A 17064-nucleotide genomic window follows, 5' to 3' on the forward strand; every position below is an offset into this window, starting at 1 on the left:
CTCCCGCGGGAGGCCGGCCGGCCCGGGCCCCGCCTGCCCGGCATGGCGGAGGAGCGGCGCTTTCTCTCGGCCTCCGGGGTGCCGATCGCGCTGCGGCGCCGCCAGCACAGCGCGTCCTGCCGGGAGCTGGCGGTGCGCGGCCCCCGCCTGCAGCTGCGCTCGCTCAGCGCCGCCACCTCCGCCGTCTGGCTGGCGGCCTACGGGCTCTTCGCGCTCTGCGAGGTACCGGCCCCGCCGCCGCCCTCGGGCCCCTCCGCGGCTCGGGCCCGGCTCGGCTGCGCCCCTCAGCCCGTGTCCGCTGTGGCACCGGGGGACCGGGGGAGTCCCGCGGGCTGGGCGGCCTTGGCTAGCGGCGCCCGGGGCAGGGAGGGCGGCCGCAGCCCGTGGGAAGGCGCTCAGCGCCGCTCCGGGCATCCCCCGCGCCCCGGGGATGCCGAGCTGATGGGGAGTGCTGGCAAAGGGAGAGCTGTGCCAGCCTCAAGGCCGCGGGCTGCCACCTGCTTGCCCCGGTGTCTTCTCGGGTGCCTCTGTTGGTTTGTAGCCTCTTAGACAGATTTATGTCTGCGTGCTGAGTGATGCCTGGCACATACTTGTGAGTCCAGATAAAACGTGCTCACTTGGAGAGATGAGTTGTGAGAATATGAACTTAAGGAGGAATTGAAGAAGGTGAATGATTTTTAATCCCCAAAAGGAATTTTTCTGAGTGACTCAGCACTGCACCATGAATGTCATCAATTTTCACAGCTGAGGCAGAAAGATGTTTGCAGTACAGATTTTAAAATCTGCTGATATTTAAACTAATGCTTTTGGATTTATCAAAAACTGGACCCAGATCAGTTATGTCCAGACTGAATTCAGTAGCTTAACCAAAGAAGCTGGTCACTGTGACCCATGCTCTGACTGTTGCACATCTGTTTTTTTCAGTAATCTTTTCTAAGAAATTAAGATAGAGATTGCATTATAAGTCAGTTGTCAGGAGTCAGACTGGAATAGATGGCTCATGTCTGAGTTTCATTTTTTATGAAAGCATACAGTGGCTTGCCACCCACTGCCTTCCTGCTTGCCTTTGCACACACTCCTACAGCCTACATGCAAGTGACTGCAATTTTTCCTTTTGCCAGGAAATCAGGTCTGAAAGTCTCTCTCTTTGTGAATTTCACTGTTTGTACTTCATGACTGTTTTTTTCCCCTGTGATAGCAAACTTTTGGAGAAGTCCTGTATACTTCCTGAAGCCATGGCTTCTTTAGCTCACATGGTGGTACAGGCCTAGCTTGAATGGTGGGGCTGTGCAGTTCTTTAGGAAGTGTCTAACTCTCATTAGTGGGTAGGTGGCCTGGAGTTCTCTAAAACATGTACCAGAAACAGATGGTAGGTTTTGGACCTTTAGAATTTATTACCAGGTCTTCAGATGACTTACTGGGCACTATAGTGTCATCAGTTATATGTTAAAATGTCACAGCAATCTCAGGATTGCAGCATGCAAAAGACATTGATCCTTAGAAAAAGTACAGGATAAAGCAGATTTTCTTTGCATTGGTATTTAAGGCAAAAAGAGGCTGAGGTTTGAACAAGTTTAGACTGGCAGTTCATAGTAAGAAAACCACCAGGGCAGTGTTTATCCTAAAGGCGGGTTCCTCCACTGTGAAAATCCACCCTTGGTTCCTGTAAACATTTCACAACACTTTTTTGTCAGTGACATCATCTTTAGAAGTTGGCATAATACACTCTCATTGACACAAGTGGCTTGTTTGGATTGAGATTTCTGCATTGAACTTGGAAGGAAATAGAATTTTCTTGCAGTTTTTAGTTTCAGCTCCCAATTCTTTAAGTGCCTACAGCAAAGACTGATTTAAACTTCACTACATATATATCAGCCAGTCAGGTGAATAAAATTACTCTACCTAAGTAAAAATGCTTTGCACCTGTAGCTTTAATATACAATTTACTGTGCAATTTTACTTTCTCTAAAGCTGTGTTAAAGTGATTGTAGTACCAGAGCTCTGCCTTTTCTTGGCTTGTGTTACAGAACAGCATAGTGCTCTCTGCTGCCATCTTCATCACGCTGCTCGGCCTGATCATATACCTGCACTTCGTGAAGATTGACCAGGAATCCCTGCTGGTCATCGGCTCACTCGGCATTCAGGTGACTTCAGCCTACGCCTCAGGGAAAGAGAGCACAACCTTCATTGAGATGGGTCAAGTGAAGGATGTGGTTATCAATGAAGCCATCCATATGGTAATCATACAAAGTCTGTCTTCTTGTGTCTGGGCACACTCACAGCCAGTGTATTTTCATGAGCATGATTTACCAGAGCAATTAAACACAGCACCATCCATAGATGTACTAGCATCAGGAGCTTTATTTCAGATTTTTCTCCTTATTCTGTCATCTCTCACCTTTAAAGGAGAACTCAAACCAAACAAATAACCTCAAAAAGCCAAATCCATCCCTTGGATAATGCCACTGGCATTGAGCTAATGGGTTTAGTTCTTTCTGTTATGCTGTTCTTACAAATCCTGATGTCCAGCTCCATATGCAATCAAGATGGAGATGAGAAGCTATGACAACACAAACAATCGTTTTTCCTGTTGCTGGAGTTTTCTACAAAGCTCCTGTAGAAAAGCAGACCTTACCCTTCCAGCATGGGTGTCTTCTTTCAGGTTAAAAACTTAATAGAAAAAAAAATAGGCGAAATGATTTCTTTATTGAGTGAAAGCTATTGATAAAAATTTGTAGATTTGACTGTGACCTGGCAGGATTTGCCTTCAGCCCAGTGAGTTGAAACATACTATTCCTCTGCTAACTCCAGGCAGTTTGATAGCATTTTTATACTCCAATGACTTTTTTTCTGTTTGTCTTGTAGCAAAAAGTTATCTACTACCTTTGTATCCTCCTCCAGGACCCTGAAGATCCTCAGGCAGTATCTGAGGTTGTGCCACTCTTTCAGGTGAGTTTGACTGAATGGTGGAGAGATCCAGATGGTGGTCTCTGTGTGTGCATCAGTTGTCTAAGCATATTTTTATTCCGCTACAGTAGCTGGTGACAGTTGCCTTTCCCTGGCTGGGCTGTCAGGGTGGGTGGCACTTGAAGTCTCACAGAACTACATAATGGGGATGGGTTTTTTTATTTGCTCTCCATTCAAACAGCAGGGAGTTGTGTCAATCTGAACCCAGCCAGGAGTTTGCATGAACTAAAAGTCTTTGGCTCCCATAGGGTGCTGAGGACTTGTAGAGCTTTCTGTGCAGTCCTGTGCTCAGTTACCACCATAACTCTGGCACTGTGCTGCAGTTGACTTTTCCCTTAGCTCTGTGTACCAAAAGTTCTCATAAATCCTCCTTGGCATTGGAATGACTTCCCCTGCCTGCCCTGCTGACAAAGATCATGGTACAAGCAGTGACCAATTTGTTTAATGTATCATAAATTGTTTGTGTTGGTGTTACCTCGTCTCCCCTCTCTCTTCTCTCACTAACGTGTTCTGACTGTTCATAATCCCATTTTTGGAATGGATTTGCTTTGTGTGTGTTCATGCCTAACACAACAGTGCCCTTATCCATGAGGGGTGGTAAGCAGCACAGAGGTACCTCACTTCTTAGACTGCTGAGCTGTAGAGCCCTCTCTGTCCTTAATTCACCTGCTGCTGGTGACTGTTTTGTAATCTGCCAACAGATCAGTTTGTGACTGGATACAGTCAGTCTGAATACTTAGGAGTATAAATAGTCTATTCCATTTACACTTTCTGCTAACTCAGTCCCACAATTGTAAAGATCTTTAGTAACAGTAATATAAATTAGATGTTTCACATATAAACAAGGGGAAAAGTAGATTTGCTGGAAATCAACAACTACTAAATTCCAGATAGCTGCATTCAAGTACCTGATATTAGTTAGATATGTTGCTTTCCAGGTCTGCCTGGCATCTCTATTGCTGCATTGTTTCTCTTCTTTTTTTTTTTTTTTTTTTTTTTACCATTCAGCTCTGACCAGTTTTGTTTTCATGGAAATATCTTAGCACTGGTAGAGTTGACTCCAGCAACATAGGAGGTATGGAACTCTTCCGTTTTGAAATGCAGTGCCTGTCTGTAATTATGTTAACATGCAAGTTAGTATGTTAGTTTTGAAGGAGCAATGATTAATACCTTTATTGTGTCTCCTTCACCGGGTTTCTTTAAGTTATGGCAGCCTTCAAAAATACAATTTCCCATATCACTCAGCCCAGGAGCCTTACTGCACTGATTTGACCTTTTGTTCTCTCAAGCAGCTCTTGCAAGGAGGCATTTGATGGACTTTACACAGTAATGCTGTTGCAGGAGCTCAAAAGTTACAGGATCATAGGGACTGTGGGACCGTGAAACTTTCACTTCCTTGCTGGTTTTAAGCTGGTCCAGGTTAGAATTGCTGAAAAATCATTGTACTTTGACCACTGTTTGCTGTTTGGGTAAAATTAATTGGCGTTTCAGTTCAGAGCCTGATTCTCTGTTGTTTGACTTCTAGAGCTCCAAGCCACGACTGGACTGCTTGATAGAAGTGTACAAAAGTTGTCAAGAGATCCTGGAGCAGAGGAAGACAGCTCCACAATCAAGTGAAATAAAATAGCTGAAAAAAAGACAGCAAACTTTCAGCAGGACTCGGACACGTGGGAAAGCAAGAAAAACTGGCCCATTAGCAGAGCTTTTTAGGCTCAGACAGAAGAAACTTTTTCTTGCCTCTCCAGAAAAGAATTATGGGGAAATAGGGCAAAGGGAGATAAGAAAATGCATCCATTTTTTACTGTTTCATGCATCTGAAAATTATGCTAAAATTATAAAATAACCTTGGCTGGATTGCCATAAGTATGCATTTTTTGGTTTTTATTTAACCCTTTGTTTGAAAATCACACTCTAAATACCAAAGCTGATGTGTAGGATCAGATAGTAACTTCCTGAAGACAGGAGAATTTCAGAAGGACAAAACCAGAAAATTAAACTGTTGCATTCAGTTATGTTTAATGGAATAAACATCAAAGAGATCTGAAGACTGACCTCTTCATGGATCTGCTTGAAGGAGTCCCATGTGATGGGGTCCCTAGAGGGAAGAGGGATCTGAGAAAGCTGATTGATAGTCAAGGATCATTTCTTCTGAGATCAAGAACAGTCCATCCCAATGAGCAGGAAGTGAAGCAGAAATTCCAGGAAGCCTGCATGGATGAGCAAGCTGCTCCTGGCAATGCTTGAACACAAAAGGGAAGTGTACAGAGAGTGGAATTAGGGACAGGTGATGTGGGAGGAATATAGCAACCCTCTTCAAGATGCAGTTAGAAAAGATAAAGCCCAGCTGGCGGTGAATCAGTTGAAGGATGTCAAAGGCAACAAGAATGGTTTCAGTACGTGCTTAACTGTCAAAAGGAGCACAGGGAAAGTGTGAACCCATTGCTGAATGGGGCAGGGCCTGTTGACATGGGACATGGAAAAGATGTGGCATTTAAAGGGCCACACGAGTTACTCTCAGAATATGAGGCACATGTGTTGTTGAAAATGATGGTAATGACAACATGAATGAAGTTTTATTAATCTGTGCTCTTTGCAGTAAGTCAAGGTTGGGAAATTCTTCTTTGTTGAGACGCTAAAAGTTACCATAACACTCAACTGGTATTTTTCTCTCTATATTCCACAACTCCTTAGTAATATTAATGAGGTGATTGAAGTGTCAAAAGCTAAACCCACAAGTTGGCAGGAGCTTGGATTCATGCTTATTTTGCATACAATGCTGTACCATGCTTGTCCACATAATCTGTAAATGAACACTTGGCACCATACCATCATGCAATAAGGTAGAGATAAGGGGATTTGTGGGTTTTTTTCCACAGTCCTACAAAGTTTGAAAGAGGTTAGGTAGCTCATGTCACAGGAAGTATTCTGGTTGTCCAAGTGAAAGGCAGCAGCTTGGGGATGTGCTGCTGCCTTTTGTGTCAGAAAAGATGGCTCAATAGAGTGGACAGAGTCATGGGCTCAAGACTGTGCTGGGAGTGCTGACTATGCTGTTAAAGCCCTATGAAGTCCTCAGAATGTGCACTGAAGAAATTACCAAGAAGCTGTGTCACAGCAAGAAGTCTGAAAGATAGCTTCAGCAATCTTTTGAAGGAGTGAACATCCTGTGCCCATGGTGTAGTCATCCACTTAAGCTAAGAGGAAATCAGCAGAGAGAAACAAGGAATCAGTCTAGGGCAGGTTTATACCAGCTATGGTTTGTGCCTGGATACCAAACACAATCTATGTTCATTTTTGTTTACATCAAGAATATTTTGGCTTTTAAAATAGTTTATTTCATTCTGAGAATAATACACATTTAATTCATGGTTTTTAATTCACAAGCTGCATTTTATTAAGACCAAACAGAAATTTCACAGTATCTTCCAGACAGCCTTTTACTTACAGCAGTTAGGAACACAAAGGCTTTTGTCATCTCATTCTATGATGCATTAACAGTCATTGCCAAAAGCATTGATTAAAATAAAAAATTATTTTCTCTACCAAAGAATCATACAAAGTAGGTATCTACACAGGGTGGGGTGTTTGAAGACAGGTAAGCTATAAATAGGAGGGGTGTGTGCATCCATCAGAGTGGGGTGGTCCCTGAAACACTCAAGTATTGGTGAATATTTTTAAGAAATAAGGAAGAAAGAAAGAAAGTTTTGTGTATCATGCTTCTCAATTTAAAGTGCAATTGTGGCAAAAAATAATGAGTTTCAGGAGAGCTGCTGTTTATTTAACATCTCTGCTTCCTGTTTGCCCTGGTACAAGTCTCCTCAAGTCTCTGAGGACACGAGGAAAGTACAGCCTGGGGACTTCTATGCCTTGAGTATCCCCAGCACTGATGACAGCTCCAGCCTGTTGTGAAGCAGCTTTGTTACTGGTGGGATACCAGAAGCAAATTGTCAAACTGACCTTCAGATACAGGAGAAATTGTCAGGCACAGGTGATAGAGTGAGGAGGAGTAACACTGTGTTTTCTATCTGACACAGCTGTACTAAGATAATTGTGAGAGAGAGGGGAAATACAAGCTACTATCAGGACATAGAGAGACTGGAAAGTATCTAAGGGAAAACAAAAATTACTAAATATCTTCTTAAAGTTATTTTCGGCTCAGAAAACTTCTACCCTTCTCTGTACCTTCAAGGGATGGTCTTTAAATTCATAACAAGTGGGTACATTACAGTATGTGCAAATCAGGTCACTGTTCATAGAATCTTTTCCTGTCTTAGGTCTGCCATACTATTTCTATCACTCACCAGAGGACGGTTTGGGGTTGGGTTTGTTTTGTTTGGTTGTTTGGGTTTTTTTGTTTTATATTACAGAGATGCTGATGAGGGATTGCTTAGAACAATTTTTGTCTGCCCCCTGCTCTTCTCTTTTAGTCTGTGGCCTTGCACCCATCATAAGCACGAAAAAAATCCTTCTTGATCTATCAGCTCCCCTATGTGCATTAGTTGGATGTGTCAAGGTTGGTGGCAGGTACTAAGGAGTAAAAACACTGGTATGGTTGGTTTGTTTATTTGCAAATAACTGGTTTGCTATTACTAACTTTGGTCTAGTGGTTGGATTAATACTGTATTAATTTGGGAAAGCTGCCCATGAATGCATAATTATTATGAAGCTGAATGTGGTACTTTTCAAAGTGCAGTTATTCTTCCTTAGCTTTTTTAATGCTTCTCAAAATAGCTGAACTTAAACCAAGTAGATTTAGATTTTTTATGAAGAATTGATATTTTTCCTTTATTTGTTTAAAATTCAATAACCTTCTCATAATGAAGTCACTTTGAAACAGATAAAAAAAATCAAACCTACCAACATTCTTTAGGAAAGTCAGAAGAACATGAGTACACAATTGCTGACTACCTCCTCCTTGTTTATGGTACATGAAGGAAGCAGGAGTTTAAAAGAAGCAGCTTCTGTCAAGTCAGAATGGCAGAGCTTGTCTGGGAAGATCTGTCCTAGTTGCTGAAAGACAGAAAAAGTACAAAATTTGCTTGCCTTGTCTTCTTTTTTCTGAGATAATGTGCAGTTCCGAACACATCTACAACAGTGGTTATCAGAAGTCTTAGAAAGTGCTTGTCTGAGAGTGGAGCATGTGACACACGGAGCCCTGCCCTGCAGCAGCAATCTAATGTTCATCTATTGCATAGAACAGTGTCAGTTTCTAAAATGCACCGGTCCTGTAGGTGCCAGGGCATTCTCTGACACTGTCCAGGTCCCAGCTGTTCCCAGTACTCAACATGAAAAGACCCTAGGCTTCCTCTATCTTTATTTAAAGTTGAAAATACTCTTAAGCACTGCTGAACTCTAATTCTATACTCACTATTTCAAGTCTGAAATCACCCTTGACTTGCATCAGAATTATTCTTGTGAGTTTAATTCCTCTTCCTTCTTAGCAATGTCTCTCTTTCATGTCTGAGCAATAACACAAAAGTTTGTCGTTTGAAATCTGAAAATGGGAGGGATCAAAGAAAATATATGTACTTGTAAAGCAAGGCAGTACAGTAGGAGATAGAAGAATGAGTGCAGCTGTAATGACTGGAGCACTGTGCAGGCAAATGACCTGAGGAATGGTATTTTGGATGGAATGTGTCACAGAAAGGAAACTCCCGCACAGTCCCCCCAATCAACTTTTTTTTTAAGAGAAAGTACACTGCCTCTACCTCTAAGGAACTTTTTCTATTATTATGGAAAAGGAATCACAGCCTGCATTAATCTGTGGTATATAACCAACAGAATCAGCTCATGTGGAACAAGCCCTTAGAGCAGGGTGGGCCCCTTTGTGCTTCGGGGCACGGAAGGAAAAAAGCACCGATTTTCAGTCTCCCAGGGCTTCTTAGCAGGTGTTTGGCTTCGTGAGGGCTGTGTGGAACACAGCAGTGAAGGAGTCGAACGATAGTTAATGTAGCTGGCAATCAGAAGTGTTGCTTCAACAATCTGGGGAAAAGAGAAAATGATTGACTGGATGTTAATTAGAGGTAAGAATGCCCTTTGATTTTTAGGACCTATTGACCGCATGGCTTTTGTAAATGGCTTTCTCCCATGGAATTGTTCAGTTTTAAAATGAAGCCCTGTCTTTAAGAGTTAGGTAGAATAAGTCTCTTGTTGAAAGGCTCCAGCTTACAAAGGATGTGTTGAATATATATAGCTATTGCAGCAGCCACAAGTACCGGTCCCCAGGGCTTGTACAAAACACCCAGCCCTGATGCTGCCAACTGGAAAGAAACTCACTTTTCATTTGTAATTACCTTTGGAATTGCCATTGTGAAGAGGAGTTTTTCAGTGCTATTTTTTCCAGAACTTCTTTCTTTCATTTTACTGACTACAATCATGAAGTCATCTCGACAGCCTCCAAAGGTCAGCACAGAAGAGTATGAATAAGAGACCTTCAAATGCTGCAGACAGAGTTTGAAAAAGTCATAGTTCTGTAAAAACCTCCAAATGTCTACCTTAAACTAATATATTAGTTTATATTGCTACTTCCTGCAAGAACACCAGATCTCCAGCAGTGAAGGGCAGTAGATGGCTCTAAAGGTAAGAGCTGGCAGAGAAAGCTCAAGTGAGAATTGCATTTCTAGTTTTCTCCTGGTGTGCTCGAGGCCTCACTACTTCATAGTACAGATTTTGTTATATTCCAGATGGTGGTAGTAAAGCACACACCACTGAGATTTTGCAAGATGTATGAACATGTTTGCTGCCCTACCTTGAGCTGCAGCTGTAATTTTCCTTTGTCTGTGGAGTGTTCATAACACAAACATAACACTGCCTTCCCTCATCTCTGACTTTTACAAACTACTAATAATAATTCACATTTGAAGTTAAAGACAAACTGTTAGTGACTTTCACTGGACTCAGGGGAATGTCCTTCTGTGCTAGGTAAGGTATTCCTCTGAAAGTGTGTTCCTCAACATACCATTGTGTTATAATCCAGTATGCTGATACCATCTTCATTCACAGCTATCCAGACTGGACAGTTTTCTGATGAGGAAGGCAAAATAGGCTAGAGAGAAATAAAATTATGAATTCAGGTATTTCTTGAACACCACAGAATGATATTTCTGATATAAATGTTGAGATTTAAGGATAAAGTGAAGATGAGAAAAAATCCTAAAGGCTTATTACTAAAGGCTTACTGGTGTGACCTGGTTTGATTTTTAAGACAGCTCTCCCCAAAATTTGGAATAACATTTTCAGATTTACATATATTTTTTGGAGTAGTGGCACAAGAGATACAAGGATAACAAAGCCTTTGAAATTACATAGATGCCATCAGTGTGGTTAAAAATGAAGGAAATGCTAGGACAGAGCAACAGCATGGCAACTCTGCTCAGCACAGAGTTATAAACATACGTGTTTATACTGCTCCTATCTGTCAGGAAGGCAGTGAAACCTGCTGGTTTCTATACCAAGTACCATCACATCAATGCCATTTTGTTTCTTACAAAATTTTACAGCAAATGTGCATCAATTGTCTGTTGAAGATGACTTGTTTTGATTAACAACAGAAAATCTTTCCTGGGAATCTGCTATTACATGGCTAATGCCATAGGCTTTGCTGTTTAATTGCTGAAAAGTTATAACATGCATTAACCATCAGGAATACCAACATTATTTCACCTGTGGGTCCACCTATTCTATATTCTGATTCTTCAGTATACTGAATTACATATTCTGTCAGTAACCTCAAATACCAGTAACCTCTTTTAGTCCTGACAGTGGAAATAACTGTCTTTTGAAAAATATATTGTATATTTATTACTATTTATTTTCTTGTATATTTATTCAAGTGGTCCCTTTCACCATTAGGCTTTTCTTCTGTAACCAGAGCAGCTTTGACTTCAAAACAAGAGACATGTAACCATGAAGAAGATCTCCCTCAAGCTTTCAGCAGCAGAAATTTCTGCTGGGATGGGAAAGATGGTTAATGCCAAAACCTGTCTGATTTCTCAGACAGCCATTATGTGCTAAGAAATTAGTTCAGGCATGAGCAACAGGTACAGAGCTCTAGCCTGGAATGGGGTGAGGGATGGTACAAGCTGCTGGGGGAACTGCTCCCTGCAGCTGTTCTTTCCCACTGATGCCTGTGGGCTGGTACCTTACCCAATGTGTACTTTTATTTGTTTCTGCAACAAGACATTATGAGTACTTGCCTCTCCCATGTGGCAAGGAAAGCATCCAGTTCTGTGTCAAGCAGACACTAGGACTGAAGTAGCAATTCTCCTTATAGCTGGCACTAGCTGCCAGGTGTGACTTAGGGGTGACTCTTCCCTTCCTCCCCCACTGTGGTATGTAAATGTTAATTTTTAAACTACCATTGCAGCCTTGATGTCCAGGAAAACTGCTGCCTCAGAAAGCTTTGGCAAGGCTTGGACAGGTAATAAGTGCTCTGCACCATGATCAACTGACACAGCCAGGGAACCTTCAGTATTTATTTACTAAACACTAGCAACCCCTAGTGCTTAGAACATACTTGTCTTCTTTTTCAACCTATATGGTACCAGGGCTGCTCGTTCAGAACAGAATTGTTTGATTTTTTCCCTTTCTGAAATAAAAGCATTTTCAACTCGTGTTACCAGAGGCTGTAGGTATGTCTCTTCTCAGATAATTCACTCTTGGAAACAGAAAAACGTGTGCTCCAGTTACCTTAGCAGCAAATATTTTGGTTCCAAAGAGAGGCCATTTACGGGCCACCGTCAAATAAATTCGAATGCATTCTGGTGGAGAGCATCCCTGCAGCACCATCCACTTTGTCACCAGCCTGTCTGTCAGTTGCCTTTAGGAATCCAAGACACAAGACAGTATTACTTACTAATGTCTTCCAAGGAAAGATATGTAAACTTGGAACAGTTAATAAATGTACTTCTTCACTCCAAAAAGGTTATTCTACACAGCACTTACAGATGGGGCTGTTTGCACTATCAGTTCTACAACCTGAATTTATTTTAGCTTTTCTCTACTTCCACATACTTGCTTACCTTCCTCATACCTTGCCTGTAGTATGCTTTATAAGGAGTGGCAATATGTATTAACTCACTCTTGATTTGGCTCACTAGGGATGGTTTGGCAGCTACCTTGCTACATGCAGATGGAATGTGCTTCCAAAAGGAGGTAACTGTGTTACTTCCACCACTGCATCCCTAAGTAGCTTATGGTCTGTAGGAAGAACATTCTCTCACTTTAAATCAGATAGATCTGAGATCTGTGGCAACATCTGAATTTTGTATTTGAGCTCTCTGCATTGTGTATGAGAATTTCTAAGTCAGAACATCAAAAAACCCTGCCAAAATATGTCCTACCAGAATTACTGCATGGCCTAAAGCAACCCATGTAAGCTGGCTTTATGGCTTATTGAAAATGTTAGGCATCTGGATTCACTTGGGGGAAGTGTAAAACATAAAACTCAGAATTCATCTCAGGCTTGGGTTAGTTTTCTGAAACTGAGATGCCTAATTTGGAAGTAAAAGGCCTAAACTTCTTGTCTATGGAAAAACTAGTCAGTGATTTGTCTCTTTTTATATTGCTTTTTCTTTTAAGGGAGCCTTTTCCTGACACTTTTGTTTTGTTTGCATTTCTACATCAATAATCTTGACAGGGCTCCTTGAAACTTCTTAAATGTAAAGGCAATTTGGCAAGCAAAAGCTGATTTCAATACAAAATATTGAAGAACCAACAGCTTACCTGAGCTGTTCAGGAGTAATGTTTTGCTTGTAGTGTTTGGGGTAGAATTTATCTAAAACCTGGTGGAGAAGATGCTGCATTTTCAATTGTGATGGTCCCCCAGGACTTGAAGATCCTGGTCGATCCAAATCCCCATATTCCACCTAAGACAACATTATAGTTTATAGTGCACCAGAACCATGAGGTCCTTAATGCAGTAGAACATTCCATGAATTCCCATACTGATAAACTACTGTGTTTATTAGGCATGCAAAAAGACACAGCTGGGGAATGTTGTCTACAGCATTAACCAGAGCAAATGCATACAGAAGAGTAACCACTGAGGACATGACTGCCCAAGGAATTAGCTACTGATCTAAGAGAGTGGAACATGATCTCGGCCAGGTATGTGTTGTGAGGACACACATCTGTATAAACTTCCAGGCTTTGGGGATTTATTCTCAATTGGCCAATTAAAAGAACAGCATATTTGTAAATAGTTTGGACCACATCCCCCACTTCTTTACCTCAGTTTACACTGTTTTAACAAATACAACACTCAGTTTCAGTCAGTAAAAAACTATTATACTGCTTATCATGCCCACAACCCACAATGTGTGTTTTATGTGGTAAAATACTAAATGCAAGCCCGGAGACCTAATAGAGGATCTTAGAAGATGCTCCTCCTGAGTAAGAGGGTATTGGCAGTGTAAGAGGGGAATTTTTTACTATTAATGGAATTCTGCTGGTGGTACTATTTCCATATCTCTGCTAAGGTACTAATTGGAGTAGGTCCAGTGATGGTTCAGCCTCACTCTGTTTTTTCCAATATTTTTCTTGAGAGGGAAAGGAGAGGCACAGCTAAAGCAAATTTCCCTACAGCTATAGGTATGCTACTACAATGTATTTGTCATGGTACATCTGATGGTGTGTTTGCTTGACACATCACACTGTATGTTTGATGTGCCTTTGATGTAAAAGGGAGCTGCTTAGTCAAACATAGCATATAGATGAAGGAGGACAAAAGAGAGGATTTCTGCCATACTCACCTGAGCCATTAGAGCCACCATTTCCAGAGCTAATTCCTTATTAACAGGAAACCTTCCATTGGCTATTTCATTGCTCACTTGGAAGGCCAGTAGCAACCGCTCACGGTCTGTCTCGCCTTTGGCCTGGCTCCGGAAATACAGTCTAAAAAATAGGGAGGATTGTGAAGGTAAAAAGATACTGTGAACAGAAAGTACAGCTGGGAACTTAAATCAAGGTGAGGCAAAATAAAAGTGTGGTTTGTTTTGTTTTTTTTTTTTCCACTGAGGTACTGGACAGATTTGGAAGCTGAGGTGCTTCCCTTATGAACAAGATTTGAGCAAGGAGGCTCAAAACATGCATTCTAGCTTAGGAAGCTATTTGAATTCAGTAAGCCAGCCACTTCTAGACAGTGAACCCTTATTAAACACAGAAAAGTCAGTGTCCATTCATCGCAATCAAGCACAAGATAGGCAATATTTAAATTATGGCCTTCTCTGCTTATCACAGAAAAGAGAACTACCTCTCCTCTACATGTATAAGCTTCTCCGAGGCAGCCTTGTAGACTTGCCAGCTTGGATTTGACTACTTACACTGAAGGCTTATTAAAAAATGCCTCAGTTTGCTTCAGCAGGACATAGGAGACCGAATTAGCAGACTTTGTTCAAGGAAACATGCTAGTAAATCAAAGCTATTGTTTTGTATTCCATCAACACTTGGAATTTTTTTGAAGTGGTATAACAAGATTACTAGTTGAGGTTGAAGACACCAGCTTGGGGAATACTTCCCAGAACCACTCCTCATACTTATAGTCCACAGCAACTAATTCATATATTAATTTCAAGATGCATCTATAGCTATAAATTCTACTACATGAGATATTCATTCCAGTGGATCAGTTTATTTATTTTTATGTCTCTTTGAGATTAACTACACTCTTAGGACCATATTGACCTTACAAATGTCTTATCAGAGTCCTTGGTGTTAGAACAGTGCAGCCTTGGAAAGACCATATCAAAACATCCTTGCTGTCTAGCCTATGCACATTCCAGCTCAACAAAATAATACTGCAAAATTTCACTCCTGAAACAAATACAACCTTCTGGGTCAAAAGCAGTAACTTCTGCTTTCAGCTCTATTAGACCAACTAACAAAGTTGATAGAAGTTTGTTTCCACTGTTACAGTCAATAAAATCTTCATATGTTCAATACTGAACTCTCTGTTCAGTTTTGGGGCAGCCTTTGTTTCGCCTGCAAAGAGAATTCATTCCTTGTTCTCATACAGCTCTTGATTTACTGTAATTCAGAATTCCTACCTGTATTTTAAGTGATTACCTTGTTCCAATTTTTCATTTAGATCTTTGTCTTTTACTTCCCTTCTCTACCATCTTTCATCATCTTATTTTTGATGTTTTTTTCTTTATAAAGTTTGGACACTGCTACTACATATCTCTTCTACAGCTCATATGATTTAGAACATCGTTCTTGTATCTTTTCCCTCTTTGTGATTGTTCACTTAATTGCAAGTTGTGGCATACTTGTTTTCATTAGTGATTTTTCCTCTAGGTCTCTCTTCCTCTCAACTAACACATATTCTTCAACTGTGTTTTAGGATCTAGGCAAATGAAATTGTGCCAAGGATGCCTTATTCTGCTACAGCTAGTTGTTAACTATTTTTAAGTCTATTCTGCTATTGCAAAGTGGTTTGGGTTTTACCCCTAGGTCATATGCTTTTGTAAATGCAACAGACAAAACCCATCACATCTCCTGTAGGATTTAACTGCATCTTAGCTAAAATAGTTTTGGTACCAATCATGCTGGTCATTTACAGAGATATATGCAGTCTAGAATGTTTAATTAACAGCAGTAGCAAGGCCACCCAACAGAGAACAGTACCTGTTCTTGTAGGTCAACTTTACAATTCTTGTGCCACCTTCATATTTCCCAGGATGCAATTCTTTTAAGGCTTGTTCCCATTTAGAAATGACATCACAAATCTTTAAAAAATATCAAGGAGAGAGGAGACACAAACTTAGGTGAAATATATAGCCAAGGCTTGAGGGGAAAGCAAGTGAATAAAATATTGTGAAAAACAGAAGATAAAGAGACAGACTGGGTCAGCATAAACACAGCTCAAAGTGACAAAACACATCCTTTTTCTATTGCACAGTATGTAAAAATTAAAGCATTCCAACTGAAAACTCCAGCTCTAACTTGCAGGGGCACACATGAATTCTGGTCTGGTAGCAATGCCCATGTTAGCAAGTAGCAAAGCTCAGGAGGAACAGATCTGCTCAGAGAAACTCCCATTCCTAAGTCTCCATGCCCACACTAGTAGTCCGACTGAGTGACCTGAAAGTCGTCTACTATGTTGGATGACATCTTCAGTTCGTGTTTCATGCAAAAACAATCAATTTCATGCTCTCAGATTACTCCTTAATGTGAGTCAAAGCATGGTTAATAGGAATGATTGGTAGGTTTACTTCAAAGACCCCTCTTGAGCCAAACTAAAGCACTAATGTCCTCTGAACAGCAGCAGAATGTGCATGGCTGTACCAAACCCTTGGATGTGTATGTCCAAATTTTGGGAACATTTGGTCCTAGAGTCCAACTTTGTAACTCAGACATTTTTCATAATAACATGGTTTCTGTTTGTTTGTTTTTTTCTTCCATTCAGCTCCTCCTGGTTATTCTAGCTCTTTTTCAAGTGGTCTAATGAAGGCCCCTACTTGTCTTTTGATGGCATCTCAGTGAAAGGAATGTGAACTTAAGAAGCCACATGAAATACATAATCAGATCTCTAAACCTCTCGTAAGCTACTGAGATTTACTGGTTATTATTTACTTGCCAAGGCGAAGCCCTTGATTGTCTCAAGCTCCTTTGTTTACTCTGATACTTCATCTCTCCAGATAGTCCAATTACCAGCAAAGCTCCAGATTACCTGATCTATATCAGGCCTGAAAACAAATGATATAATTTGGCATCGTCTGTGGTAGCTTTCCTTCAAACCATCTACTTCAAAGTTATTGGTGTCTTCTTCCTCTGTTGCTTAATGTGAAATTTTACACTGTGTAAAATTGATTGTTTAAGTTCCCTACAGTTATCAGGACCTCTTTGAAGTTGCACTACAACTATTCCTCCATTAATGCTGTATTACAAGTTATTCTCACGGATTTGTACCAAAATCTGATGGGTCTCATTCATGGCAGCCAGCCTGCTCAGTTAAGGCAGTCATTCAGCTGCAGCATGGGTAAAAATCTCCATATGAAAGTCACAGGTGCTAACACTTTTATCTGCTTTCTTTTTTTCCTTGATCTAGGGCACAACACTCTTACAGTGAAGCCATACTCAGTCAAGCTTTCTCCCCTCTGT

At 41.0% G+C, this 17064-nt stretch overlaps 2 protein-coding genes across 3 annotated transcripts in view; one reads left to right on the forward strand and one right to left on the reverse strand.

Annotated features, from left to right (window-relative positions):
- PIGH (phosphatidylinositol glycan anchor biosynthesis class H) lies at positions 1-4830 on the forward strand. The gene is made up of 4 exons (XM_071427117.1): positions 1-222; positions 2028-2237; positions 2866-2949; positions 4493-4830. Exons 1-4 carry the CDS (start codon positions 43-45, stop codon positions 4592-4594), a joined length of 576 nt encoding a protein of 191 aa, XP_071283218.1. The 5' UTR covers positions 1-42; the 3' UTR covers positions 4595-4830.
- A 1446-nt stretch (positions 4831-6276) lies between these two features.
- The window catches only part of PLEKHH1 (pleckstrin homology, MyTH4 and FERM domain containing H1), a 73100-nt gene continuing 62312 nt past the window's right edge, over positions 6277-17064 (reverse strand). For both annotated transcript variants that reach the window (XM_071427108.1, XM_071427107.1), the window contains exons 23-29: positions 15589-15689; positions 13716-13857; positions 12688-12830; positions 11653-11782; positions 9923-10009; positions 9258-9404; positions 6277-8946 (exon numbers count right to left, since the gene is read on the reverse strand). In XM_071427108.1, coding sequence (XP_071283209.1) covers positions 8770-8946; positions 9258-9404; positions 9923-10009; positions 11653-11782; positions 12688-12830; positions 13716-13857; positions 15589-15689 — 927 coding nt within the window. In that variant the 3' untranslated portion in view covers positions 6277-8769. The remainder of the gene's footprint in view (positions 8947-9257; positions 9405-9922; positions 10010-11652; positions 11783-12687; positions 12831-13715; positions 13858-15588; positions 15690-17064) is intronic.

Source organism: Agelaius tricolor, unplaced genomic scaffold (genome assembly GCF_023055355.1).
Source record: "Agelaius tricolor isolate 1412-34295 unplaced genomic scaffold, bAgeTri1.0.p SCAF_5, whole genome shotgun sequence".
Taxonomy (NCBI): Eukaryota; Metazoa; Chordata; class Aves; order Passeriformes; family Icteridae; genus Agelaius; species Agelaius tricolor.

Bases quoted from the DNA above. Each gene is read 5' to 3' on its own strand.
- PIGH (XM_071427117.1), top strand. From the start codon at position 43: ATGGCGGAGGAGCGGCGCTTTCTCTCGGCCTCCGGGGTGCCGATCGCG. The intron at 223-2,027 runs GTACCGGCCCCG...CTTGTGTTACAG, and splicing joins GGCTCTTCGCGCTCTGCGAG to AACAGCATAGTGCTCTCTGC. The intron at 2,950-4,492 runs GTGAGTTTGACT...TTTGACTTCTAG, and splicing joins AGGTTGTGCCACTCTTTCAG to AGCTCCAAGCCACGACTGGA.